The sequence below is a fragment of the Diachasmimorpha longicaudata genome, chromosome 15, assembly GCF_034640455.1.
Source record: "Diachasmimorpha longicaudata isolate KC_UGA_2023 chromosome 15, iyDiaLong2, whole genome shotgun sequence".
NCBI classification, from domain to species: domain Eukaryota; kingdom Metazoa; phylum Arthropoda; class Insecta; order Hymenoptera; family Braconidae; genus Diachasmimorpha; species Diachasmimorpha longicaudata.
This window is the reverse complement of record NC_087239.1, coordinates 6,714,948-6,728,452: the sequence shown is the minus strand read 5'-3', so window position 1 is coordinate 6,728,452 and position 13,505 is coordinate 6,714,948. Positions and strand designations below refer to the sequence as shown.

At 37.7% G+C, this 13,505-nt stretch overlaps 1 protein-coding gene across 5 annotated transcripts; it reads left to right on the top strand.

Annotated features, from left to right (window-relative positions):
• The first annotated feature begins 442 nt into the window (after window positions 1–442).
• Window positions 443–13,420, top strand: LOC135169640 (neurofibromin). Of its 5 annotated transcripts, none has more exons than XR_010300238.1 (9): window positions 888–1,131; window positions 1,708–2,035; window positions 2,132–2,604; window positions 2,725–3,387; window positions 3,515–4,304; window positions 4,451–10,013; window positions 10,090–10,506; window positions 10,865–11,017; window positions 11,774–13,420. XR_010300238.1 is itself a non-coding variant. In XM_064134804.1 (9 exons), exons 1-9 carry the CDS (start codon window positions 1,072–1,074, stop codon window positions 10,929–10,931), a joined length of 8,217 nt encoding a protein of 2,738 aa, XP_063990874.1. In that variant the 5' UTR covers window positions 888–1,071; the 3' UTR covers window positions 10,932–13,420. The 5 variants fall into 5 exon arrangements, 4 of the variants coding, with proteins under 4 accessions (XP_063990873.1, XP_063990874.1, XP_063990875.1 ...); XM_064134804.1 differs by having other exon boundaries at window positions 3,515–4,118; window positions 4,263–4,304; window positions 10,865–13,420; XM_064134803.1 differs by having other exon boundaries at window positions 443–1,131; window positions 10,880–13,420.
• The last annotated feature ends 85 nt before the right edge of the window (window positions 13,421–13,505 follow it).

The window sequence follows — 13,505 nt, the reverse complement described above, 5'->3', positions numbered from 1 at the left end:
AGAAGAATTGACAGTAAGTTGGCAAAAAATTAATAAATCAAAATAATATTTATCAACAAAATTTTTAATTTGTCCGTTACACATTTAAACGATTTTCATTACTTAACCTTTCGTAATATTTGAAATCGCTTTAGAAATACTTCATCCACCTTTAAATCCTCTCACAAACACCATCACAAAAATCTCCAAACACCCTGGCCATCATCTATAAAAAATCCACCAATCTTGATTGACCCTGAATCAGCGAATCTAAAAAAGTCAATAGTTTGGCTTATCAGAGAATGGCCCATAGAACAAACCTCATGAATGGCTTGGTCCCAAGAATGAAACCTGGAGAAGTTGACCCTCTTTCCCCTGTCCCTGCCACTACTAAACGATCGGACGAACGATCGCCAGGAGTAGGGATAAAAATGCGTCGGTGGGAATGCGCACGGTAAATTCGCGCTCTCTAGACCAGCTTTCTTTCACCTTTCTCAGTTTATTATCCCTTTAGTGTAAAAAACATCTCCATAATTATCGATCGACAGTTGAAAAACAACTACAAAGTCAGAAAGAATTTGTCATTTATCAGCCATATTAAGTACAATTCACTTTTTCGTTGTTCAATTTGGATTTTAATAAATTCTCATCTCCCTCCCTCTCTCTCTTTCTCTCTCTCTCTCTCTCTCTCTCCTACATTATCTCCCCTCTCTCTAACCGGCTGTATTGGTTATGCGGGCAACTTGACACAGAACACACATAAAAACATATAGTTCCACAGTGCTTGCTTGTAAAACAAATAACTACTATTTATTTATAATTCCTTAATTTTCCTTTTACGTGTTGAAGTAACCAACTTTGCGAGAATAGTCGGTGCATATATGGGAACAAGGGCTCGATAAAAATGGACCGGTCGGTTTATAACTGTGTAAATAAACATACGATGATGGAATTTCATTGATTGAAATAAGGTGGTAGTGAAGGGCAGGTGGGGTATAGAGTGGTTGTGGCTGTAGTGGGGAGGGGCGAAGGAGGAGGAGGGTAACAATAATTAGTGGAATTATTTTGTGGTTGTGGGGGGCGAAGGTGACCATGGGTACACAGAAACCAGAGGAATGGGCAAATTTGTTGATTACGAGATTCGAGGACCAGGTATAATTATTGAAATAATGAAATAAATAACCCGATGGTGGGAGATTTTAAGCTCTAATTGTCAAAGACGAACAATTAGTGGCAATTGATGGTGGTTCGTTGGAAATATTGAGCTTTTTTAAAGTTAAAATAGTGGTATAATAATTTCGAAGAGAATAAAAGCAAGACTATGAAGAATGAGCAAAACATTTAATCGATGAGTCTATTGAAATTGTGATTTCTTATCTTTTTACTAGTAACAATTATAAATATTCACAATTCAAAATATCATATGAACCATTATATGGCTACTGGACAGATTGACAATGATTTACCAGTATTTACCTAATTACAACTATCTATTATAAAATTAAATAATAATTACAAACTGCCATGAGTAAAATACTTCCTTTGATATCAAGATCACAACCAATCCTCCGGATACATATATCAATATTATCTGATTGGGGTCCTGACATGTTTCTTTCTATAATAACGACGTTACCAATTTTCGTTAAATTAATAGACATGAATAATATGACAAGTTATTCATGAGTATTCTATACGAATTATTTGGTAATGACTGGGATTTTTTAGCTACCATGTCGTGCTGGGCCACAAACAACGAATTCTCGAGTGAACGAGGAGAAAAATCGAAAGTATTTGATCCAGATATCTAGGCACAGGTTTGCACTGGTCATTGGAGGACTGACGAAAATATTGCAGAGGGTCAATGAAATATTGCCTGGTAACAGTGGGCAGAGGCTATTTCATTACACTGAGCAGGAGAGGAATTGCTACGAATCGATTATCATTGTTTTGGACACACTGGAGCAGTGTCTTGCTAATCAGCCAAAGGATACAGCTAATAAAGATGAGACAATGAATGTTAAATTGTTGCTGAGACAGATCTGTCAGTTTATCAGTATGTAAAATATTTTTCTTTTTTTTTTTGTCGTGGGCCAAATTTTCTTCATTCATGAAACATTATCTCTAATCAACTCAATGCATCCTCTTTCAGACATAACAAATGACAGCCATCTACACTCGCACATAAAAAACCTAGCGAGTAAAGTGCTATTCGCTCTTAGCCTCAATTTCTTTTCTGCAGTCTTCAATCGAATTTCTGACCACCTGCAAGAGCTCTCAGTGTGCAGCGAAGAGAATCCAGACTGCAGTGATATAGAATTAATCCAACATATCAACATCGACATAGACCGATTAATGCAACTGCTAACTGAAACAATCCAAAAATTTCGTCTGCTCAAAAAATCAGCCCATATCATCCTGATGAACTCCCTGGAGCATGCCATCTGGAATTGGATGGACACGTATCCACACGAGTTCTCGGACATACAAAAGAACCCAAACGACATTTTAGCCAAAATCTGTGGTGAACTCTTCGATATTCTTGACTGTTTCGCTGAAAACAAAAAAGGACGAGTAGCTGCTGTCTGGCCCCTCCAAATAATGCTGTTGATTCTCTCTCCCAAGGTTTGCATATGAAATTATTTTATTGTAATTCCGGACAAAAACTATTCATGTTTTTTGTTATCCTTTATAATACATCACTGTATAATAAAATTAAAAGTATTTTTATTAATTTTCCCTAAGATCCTTGGGGAGATTGTCAATGCAGATTCCGGTGCTCCGTGTTCACCAAAGCATGCAAAAAAAAAACACTTCATTGATGGTGTGAAACGAGGCCTAGTAATGCATGGATCAAGTCGACAATTAACCGAAGCAGCAGCTGTTACCTGTGTTAAACTCTGCAAGGCATCCACTTACATCAGTAACCTAGACTCCAACAACGTTATCTTTATCCTCGTCCAGCATGTGATGAGCGACCTAAAGAGTCTCCTTTTTAATCCCATCAAACCATTTTCAAAAGGGGGCAGTTCTATATCCCAGGATATTGACTTGATGATTGACTGTTGTGTCAGTTGCTTCAGGATAATACCCCACAATGACGAAATTCTCAAGATTTGCCTCAATATAAATTCACCATCGATCTATCAATTTATCCTTGTGAGCTCACTCTACAGAATTGTCACACAGCCCAAATTATCGTGGTGGCCTCAGATTGATCTCATTTATCCAAGAAGTCCAGAGCTGAGGAATATGTTCACTGATACTTTGAATAAAGTTACCCAGAGCTATATATCTCATACCCCCTTGAAGATGATTCAGAGCTTTACCATGAAAGGGAAAGAACAGGGAAAATATAAGGATAGGGGAGAGGAGATAACTAGTAACAAAAATTTACTGCTCTGGATGGTAATTAAAATCACTTGTATATTCTTTAATTTTTATTAATCCTTCACATTACTGCTTGATGTATTTTATTCGGGCGTCAACTATATAATCGTCAATTTTCATCATGATAATAATTCTTATTTCCCAGGTGAGGCTCATTCATACCGATCCCATGCTCATGCTGTATAATCATGGAAAAGCTGGACATGAAATCCAGAGTTCAACTCTCGAATTGATCAATGGACTTGTTTCTTTGGTTCATCAGCCGACAATGCTTGATATTGCTAATGAAGCTATGGAGGCACTTCTAGTACTTCATCACCCTAATAAGATTAAGGCTTGGAACCCAGAGGCACCCATCAAAACTTTCTGGGATGTAAGCTCACAGGTCCTTTTCTCAATCTCCCAGAAGCTCATTCAGCATCAGATAGTCAATTACACGGATATTCTCAAATGGTTGAGAGAAATTTTGGTCAGAAGGAATGCTTTTCTCTCTGAGAATAAAGATTATGCCAATGTGGGAAGTCAAATCGCCATCTGCAAGCAAGCACATATCAAATTGGAAGTGGTTTTTTTCATGTATCTTTGGAGTATTGATATGGAGGCAGTGTTAGTTGCTCTTTCGTGTTTTTCATTACTCTGCGAGGAGGCAGAAATACGTTGTGGAAGTGATGAAGTTGCTGTGACTTGTCTTCTGCCTAATTATCATTTGTATATTGACCTCGCGCAAACGTCATCGACACTTACTACTGGTGAGTTGAAATTCATTGTTAAATCAACAAATAAAAATAGCTACATTTTTAAACTTGAACTTTGTTGGTTCATTGAAATCATCAAAATTCAATGTTCACTCGTTTTTATCCATAACAATGCACTCCTTCCTATTGATTATGCAGCTAGTGGAGAAAGTAGGATATGTTATCATGAACATAATCGAGGTAAGACGTACTTAGAAATTTCATTCAAATTATTATTAAATTTTAGTGAAACACTATTCTCCTGAAATATATTAGTAATAGCTAATTCGATAAATCCATATAATATTGCAATGGATAATATTGGCTCTTAAATCCCTCAATATTAGGTCGAGCAGCTCTTCAGAAGTGTATTATGACACTTCTACGGAAAATCGAGCACTGTGTCAATGGGGTCCAACCGGCCTGGGAAGAAACCTTTAGAAACTGGGAGTTTACGTGTCGCCAGTTGACTAACTATCCCAAAAATAAAACTGAAGACGGCCAAGTGGAGTCCTTCCACCGTAGCACAGGCAAACGTCGAGCGTCCCACCAAAATTCCGAGCACGAACTGGAAGAACAAATCAACGAATGGGCAAATATGACAGGCTTTCTTTGTGCCCTAGGTGGTGTCTGTCTCCAACGAAAATCTCCAAACCGTCCCATGTCCTCAGCCATTCTCCCCATTCCCGAGTCCAAAAAAATACTGACAAAGAACCAAGAAATCTGTCTAGTCAACTCCAGCCAAGAGGTCCAATACTGTCCAGTGACGCAGTTTGTTTTTAACCTTCTGCGTCTTCTAATATGCAATAATGAAAAATTTGGTGCCCAAATTCAGAAACATGTGAAGGAGTTAGTCGGCCAGGAGATGAGCCCAGCGCTGTATCCTATCCTATTTGACCAGATAAAAAGCATTGTTGAAAAATTTTTCGATCAGCAGGGCCAGGTAATCGTCAATGATTTAAATACTCAATTCATCGAGCATACAATCTTCATAATGCGAAATGTCTTGGAGTCGAAGTCAGATCAGCCTTCTGAATATCTAGGAATGACAAGCATTGAGGGAATGACATTGGCAATAGTGCGATATGTTCGCCATTTGGATACAACAATTTACGCAATACACATAAAAACAAAGCTTTGTCAGCTGGTGGAAATGATGATGAAGCGAAGGGACGACTTGGCATTCAGACAAGAAATGAAATTTCGAAACAAATTGGTTGAATATCTAACTGACTGGATAATGGATACAACCCATCAAATAGGACATCCCCCGAACCCAGCTGACATGACAACCATCACTCGTGACCTCGAGCAAGCTTGTATGGAGGCAGTGGGCTCGCTCCTTCTTGGACTACCCCTACAGCCCGAGGAGTCTGACAGGGGGGACCTGATGGAAGCCAAATCCCAACTATTCCTCAAGTATTTCACCCTTTTCATGAACTCATTAAATGATTGCAATGATGCTGCTAATGAGGAGAAGGAGGTTGTTTCGAGACAAAGATTGACTAGTGACAAACTCTCGAGTCTTCGAAATGCCACCATTCAAGCCATGTCAAATCTCCTAAGCGCCAATATTGACAGTGGATTGATGCATTCGATTGACTTGGGCTACAATAGAGATCTCCAGACGAGGGCCGCCTTCATGGAAGTATTAACGAAAATACTGCAGCAGGGAACGGAGTTCGATACTCTTGCTGAAACAGTATTAGCTGACAGATTCGAGCAATTAGTTCAGCTGGTAACTATGATCAGTGACAAAGGTGAGCTGCCAATAGCAATGGCCCTAGCCAATGTTATAACATCAAATCAAATGGACGAATTAGCGAGAGTATTTGTTACACTCTTTGATGCCAAACATCTCCTCTCTCCTCTCTTGTGGAACATGTTTTATCGTGAAGTGGAAGTATCCGATTGTATGCAAACACTCTTCAGGGGTAACAGCTTGGGCTCCAAGATAATGGCTTTCTGCTTCAGAATATATGGCGCCAGTTATCTTCAGAATCTCCTTGAACCCCTTATCACTCCCTTAATAGACGATTCGTCAACGAACTTTGAGGTAGACAGCGCGAGAATTGACGTGAATGAAAATATCGAACAGAATGGGAGAAATCTTATAGCACTTACCCAAAAAGTTTTTGATGCTATAGTCTCTTCAGCTGACAGATTTCCATCACAATTGCGCTCCATGTGTCATTGTCTCTATCAAGTGCTATCCAAAAGATTCCCTCAGTGTCCCCAGAACAACATTGGAGCAGTGGGAACAGTGATTTTTTTGAGATTTATCAATCCAGCTATAGTATCCCCTCAAGAAATGGGAATTGTCAATAAACCGGTCCCTGTACAAGTGAAACGAGGACTCATGCTAATGTCAAAGATCCTCCAAAATATTGCTAATCACGTGGAGTTCAGTAAGGAACAGCACATGCTACCATTCAACGATTTTCTTCGATTACATTTTGAAATCGGTCGACGATTCTTCATTCAAATAGCCTCTGACTGTGAAACTGTCGATCAAACTAATCATCCAATGTCATTTGTTTCTGATGCAAATGTCCTAGCACTTCATCGACTACTGTGGAACCATCAAGAGAGGATTGGTGATTATCTGAGCAGTTCACGGGATCATAAAGCCGTTGGACGAAGACCTTTCGATAAAATGGCAACACTATTGGCTTATCTGGGCCCTCCAGAGCACAAACCTGTTGAGTCTCATCTTCTATTTTCATATACAAGATGGTCCAGTATTGACATGTCTTCTACTAATTTTGAAGAAATAATGGTTAAGCACAATATGCACGAGAAGGAAGAGTTTAAGAGCATAAAGAGTCTCAATCTTTTCTATCAAGCTGGCACTTCACGACAGGGCAATCCAGTTTTTTATTACATTGCGCGAAGATACAAAATCGGTGAGACGAATGGAGATCTCTTGATCTATCACGTAATGTTAACGTTGAAACCTTTTTGTCATGCACCCTTCGAACTTGTCGTTGACTTTACTCATACGTGCTCGGACAATCGTTTCAGAACTGAATTTTTACAAAAATGGTTTTACGTTCTTCCTGAGTTTGCTTACGCCAACATTCACGCTGCTTATATTTACAATTGCAATAATTGGGTGAGAGAGTATACCAAGTATCATGACAGAATATTGGCACCATTGAAAGGCAATCGAAAAGTCATCTTCATTGATTCTCCAGCGAGGCTCAACGAGGTAATTGAGTCAGAGCAGCAAAAGCTACCAGGAGCTACCCTCACCCTTGATGAAGATCTCAAAGTCTTTACCAGTGCACTCAAACTTTCACACAAAGACACTAAAGTCTCAGTGAAAGTTGGCCCCTCAGCTATTCAAATAACAGCATCGGAAAGGACTAAAGTTTTGTCCCATCAGGTTCTCCTTAATGACGTGTATTATGCTTCTGAAATCGAAGAAGTATGTCTTGTTGATGACAATCAATTCACATTGACCATCTCCAATGAGGCAGGACCACTCTCTTTTATTCACAACGATTGCGACAGCATTGTTCAGGCTGTTATTCATATTAGAAACCGGTGGGAGTTATCCCAGCCAGATTCCATGTCTGTTCACACTAAAATTCGGCCTAAAGATGTACCCGGTACTCTTCTCAATATGGCACTATTGAATTTAGGTAGTTCAGATCCCAATCTCAGAACAGCTGCATATAATCAGTTGTGTGCATTGACAGCAACCTTCGATTTGAAAATTGAAGGACAGCTCCTTGAAACATCTGGTCTATGCATACCATCGAATAACACTATATTTATTAAGCATTTGAGTGAAACACTGGCTGCCAACGATTCACATCTCACACTCGAGTTTCTTGAAGAATGCATGCAGGGATTCAAAGTGTCCACAATTGATCTGAAACATCTTTGCTTGGAGTACATGACCCCATGGTTAAAGAACCTCGTTAGGTTCTATAAACCCAACGATGAAGGGGGTAAGAGGCAGCGTCAAGTCACCCAAATACTTGAAAAACTTATTATATTAACCATTGAGGAGGTAGAGATGTATCCGAGCATTCAAGCTAAGATATGGAGTACTATAGGCCGTCTTCCCGAGCTCATTGACACCGTTCTGGATAATTTCATTCAGAAGAGTGTGGGCTATGGCCTGGGCTCCCCAATGGTCGAGATAATGGCGGATACAGCAGTGGCATTAGCCTCCGGTAATGTTCAGTTGGTCGCCAAAAAAATTATAGGGAGGCTCTGCAGAGTTGTCGATAAAACATGCACATCACCTACCCCTCTCCTCGAACAACACATGATGTGGGATGATATTGCTATACTAGCACGCTACCTCCTCATGTTATCTTTCAATAATTGTCTGGATGTTGGCAAACATCTGCCGTATCTATTTCACACTGTTACCTTTCTTGTTTGCTGTGGTACTTTGTCTATGAGGGCAGCTACTCATGGCCTTGTGATAAATATTATTCACTCATTATGCACCTGCAATTCTCCCTCCTTCTCAGAGGACACTCACAGAGTCTTGAGGATGAGTCTGGATGAGTTCTCCTTACCAAAATTTTATCTCCTATTCGGCATTAGTAAAGTCAAGTCGGCTGCTGTGACTGCATTCAGATCAAGTTGCCGACATTCCAGTGACAAGTGGTTTGCCAATGAAAGAACAACATGTGGAGGACAGGATCGGGAGAAACTATCACTCCCGAGCCTGGAAGTCATTACTGATGCTCTTCTTGAGATCATGGAGTCGTGTATGAAGGACATTCCCAGATGTGATTGGTTAAGAACTTGGACCTCTCTAGCCAAAAGTTTTGCCTTTTGTTTTAATCCTGCCCTTCAGCCTCGAGCCCTCATTGTCTTTGGTTGTATATCGAAAAGTATTACTGATCAAGACATCAAGCAGCTGTTGAGGATTTTAGTTAAAGCTCTCGAGAGTTTCAATGATATTACTTTATTAGAGGCTATCATCATGTGTTTAACGAGATTACAGCCTTTGCTTAGGCCAGAGTCTCCTATTCACAGATATCTTTTTTGGGTGGCTACTTCAATTCTCCAACTCGATGAAGCGCCTCTTTATGCCTCTGGTCTGGCCCTCCTAGAGCAGAATCTTCACACCTTGGACTCACAGGGAATTTTTGACGACAAAAGCCTAGAGAAGGTCATGATGTCCACTAGGGAGCCTTTAGAGTGGCATTTTAAGCAGCTAGATCATGCTGTCGGATTATCTTTCAAATCAAATTTTCATTTTGCACTTGTGGGCCACTTGCTCAAAGGCTATAGACATCCTACGCCCACCACTGTCACTAGGACTGCTAGAGTACTCACTATGCTCCTGGCTATTGTGGCAAAGCCCTACATGAGGGATAAATTTGAGGTAACGCCGCAGAATGTTGCATATTTGGCTGCTCTGGTGCACGTAAGTGAGGAAGTAAGGAGCAGGTGTCACGTGCGGCACTCTTTGGAAAGAAATGTTATAGAATCTAACTCGAGCGATTTTCTCGATGTATTGATGGCAAATGGACCTGATATCAATCCAACAAGTAATCTTATGAATAGAAAACAAAAGTCCTGGGATCTATTAGATCAGAATGCCATCAGTCAGGCCAGACTTCAGAAACCACAAACGTCAAATCACAGTGGAAGGACATTGTTCAAAACTCAGAGATCATTTTCAGTGCCTACAACCAAAGAAGCGAAAGCTATTGATGAAGGCGAGGCCAAAAATTCAAGTACGAGAGTCAGTGTGAGTAACGAGAATAATGTTCTTTTAGATCCAGAGGTACTCACGGATTTTTCCACCCAAACCCTGGTTCTTACCATCCTAGCAACATTGGTCAAATACTCCACCGATGAGACTGAGACAAGAATACTTTACGAATATCTTGCAGAGGCCTCTGTCGTATTTCCAAGAGTCTTTCCTGTCATGTAAGTAATTTATATATTCTATTTTTGGGTAATCCCAATATTTACTTTGATCAATTATTTTCCATTATTTTTCCAGTAATAATTTACTAGATGCAAAAATCACCAGTGTTTTATCATCCTGCCACGATCAAGTGATCGTAAGTGCAGTTCAGGCCATAATCCAAAACATGATAGCTTGTGAGGACACAGGTCAACAGCTGCATTACCTCCAGAGTTGTGGGTTTGGAGGACTCTGGAGATTCGCAGGCCCCTTTGCTAAATGCAATCGTACAGCTGAGAGTGCGGAATTATTCGTTAATTGTCTCGAGGCAATGGTGGAGACCTGTCTGCCTACTGAGGAGAATGAAAGTTTCAACAGTGAGTCGTCGGTAGATATTGAAAGAAAAGTAGATAATGTACAAATCCAGGGGAAGAGTACTCCAGGACGCTCGAAAGGACGAAATCATTCTCAGGAAATTAATTCAAAAGAAACTTCATCTTCTGCCCCAAGAGAGTAAGTTTATTACCATTAAAAGTGGGAAAAAATATTTCAATTTTCAAGCATGTGGAAAATTTTTCATTTATATTTTTCTTGACTCAAACAATACTTCTTTCAGAATAGGTTTTCCTTTCACTCCTATTACCGTATTGAGTAGTATTGTATATTATCAGAGGGATTGGAATAATAATTATAGAGGTTGAAAAAATGCCCAATCTCGTCGCCAATATATAATTTTACTATGAACTGAATCTATAAATGCACAGAAATTAGTAATATATTATTTTTATGAATCAATTCTCATTTTCTCTATTATATTTGCCAATTGTTTTTTTTTTCATTATTCGTTTTTTAATACAACTGAATTAATTAGATGTCCTGTCGGTAGTAAAAGGGAATCAACAATTTCTACCCACGTGAACAACATCTCTAATTCATAGCGTTTATTGCAATACTCTCGACACTTTGAGGTTAGCTACAGACGAGTGAATGGATTCCATGGCATCAAGGAACCCCGATCATTCAGGTGATGATGAAAAAAATCAATAACAGGGTCTATGTACCGGTTATAACAAGGGTGTGAAGCTTTAACGTGAATTATTTGTAATTTTAGAGAAACTATTTATTATTTCGAGCGGGAAACGATAGATCGAGATGAGTCAATTTCAATTGTTTCAGTATTTAATTGCTTCTTTTAGAAAAATATAATGATGTTCCTTATATTCATAAATACATTGAATTCTGCAAATGTTCACCTCAACGACCTTTGAAATTAAGGAAAAAAGAAAAAAAAAGAAAAAGTTAGTAAATATAATTAAAGAAAAAGCTTCGTTATAATTTGCGTACGTATTATGTATGCAGGTATGTATGCATATAGGTATGAATGTGTGAATCCAAATCTGAATCATTTGATTGCTCCAAAAAAACAGTATCAAAGTTTTTCATCATCTACAGCCACTTTCGGATGGATAAAAAAATCAAAACATCTCTTTTTGCATTAAAACGTAAGTTGTAAACCCAATAGATAAAGATATTACGCTCCTTGAAGTACAACAACAGTTAAAATTAGATAGGCAAATTGACGCATCTCGTTCCATTATTTTGATTACATGTCTATTTCCTTTTGTTGGTTGAAAATATCCAGACATTCAAGTTTTCATTGAATTGCTAATCGTACAGATGGAAGGACAAATTAATTTGTTATCTCTCATTGCGTTCAGAATTAATCAATAAGAGTAATGAAGACTCAATTATTTTTCACTGATTGTATAATACATTTTAGGGTCATAAACGAATGAAAATTATTCAAGGCGAAAAATGGGGAGAGCGATAAGTCCTGAGCCCTCTTATTTAGCTAATGGACATAGAAGTTAGAGTAATTTTTAAATGAATAAAATTTAGTATGCGGCCTATTACCGTACTACAACCCGTAATTAGTATTGTAGGTTACTCGTATAATTCAATGTGATGTATTTACTAAAAATATTAATGCCAATATCAATGAATCGTTTTTTAAACCTAGTGGATATGTATATTTACATATATTTTTATTTGTTTTTTCTTCTTTTTTTTTTACCAAATGAGTATTAAATTCCTTGCATGAACGGAAGACATTCTCCTTAAGGATATCCAAGTATCGATTTTTTTCAAGTGTCAAATTTATCATTTAAATATTGTGAGAAAAATTCATATAATCAACCGAAAATTAATTAATTAATTAATTTCGGACAGTTTGCAATATATTATTTTTTTTGTGGGAAATATTTATGGAATATAGTCGATAGTTTTCTAAAATTATAACTCTTTAATTATTTCATCAATTTTTTCAAAGAAAATATGAAATATTTTTAATATATATTTAATAATTATATTTTATAATTATATTTTGACTAACTAAAGAAAATGTAGGCAAGGTACTTGGATATTCTTAATAAAAGTTTATTTTTTCATTCACCTTACCATTTGATTTTGAAATTGTTTATTTATTTTTCCGATGGATTACTTTCTCTAGGATTGAAGCTTGTTTTGGTTTGTCTGTTTTTCCGAATTTCAATTTCGATGATAATGAAGAAATATCACTATTGTTATAAGTGGTTTATTGATATTGATTAACAATGAACACCAATTTAAGATCGCAGGCGAACTTTAAGAGATTGCAAGTATGAAATTTAAGGATGTAATGAGTGAAAAAAACGTTGTCATAATTTATTAGGAATGAAAACTTATTAGGTATGAAAAGCTATTTTGTTGACAAAAAAGTGAGTATACAATGAATGATTATGATGCATACTAGAATGCATAACACGTCCACTACGAACATCCAACCCTTTCCATAATGCAAAGGGGATTAACGAATTTTAAACAAATCCGAAAATTTGCAAAATCCCAAACGTCAGTATGAATGGAAAAATAACAGAACCAACGACACTATGTACGAATAAAGATATTTCTGCTTACGCAATAATTTTTTTGTAATAAACCTATAATTCCAAAGAAATACATAAATTTTCTTTTGTCTCTTGCATCCACTCGGCAAGCAAACCCTACGTTAAATGAAAAATCTTAACTAAAATATAACGCATTCCACACACAAGTAGCTGAAAAGCTGTTTACACTTTCGTTATTTCAACAGAAAACAGCTTGATCGTGCGATGATGATGTACCACCAACGCATCATCCCTCGTTTCTTCCTCCTCCAGTCCGATAAAATAAAATCCCAGAATTCTTCACTGCTCCTACATTCATCCCACTGAAAGTCCACTCGACGAATCTCTTAATCTCCAAAAAAAAAAATCAAATCAAAACGGCAGATGTGTTGCGATATTCTGATAGAGCGGCTTATGAACATTACAAAGATCCCACAAAATCTTCAACAAATTGCATTACGCCATGACTGTATACACTTCACAAAAAAAAAAAAAAAAAGAAACTCAGTCTTCACAGGTACGCTGAAAAAAATGTCGATTTGTTAATTAAATTTCCCTATTTACATGAGAACATAGCCAATTACATTA

Bases quoted from the DNA above. Each gene is read 5' to 3' on its own strand.
- LOC135169640 (XM_064134802.1), top strand. From the start codon at position 1,072: ATGGGTACACAGAAACCAGAGGAATGGGCAAATTTGTTGATTACGAGA. The intron at 2,036-2,131 runs GTATGTAAAATA...ATCCTCTTTCAG, and splicing joins ACAGATCTGTCAGTTTATCA to ACATAACAAATGACAGCCAT. The intron at 4,305-4,450 runs GTAAGACGTACT...CCTCAATATTAG, and splicing joins TTATCATGAACATAATCGAG to GTCGAGCAGCTCTTCAGAAG.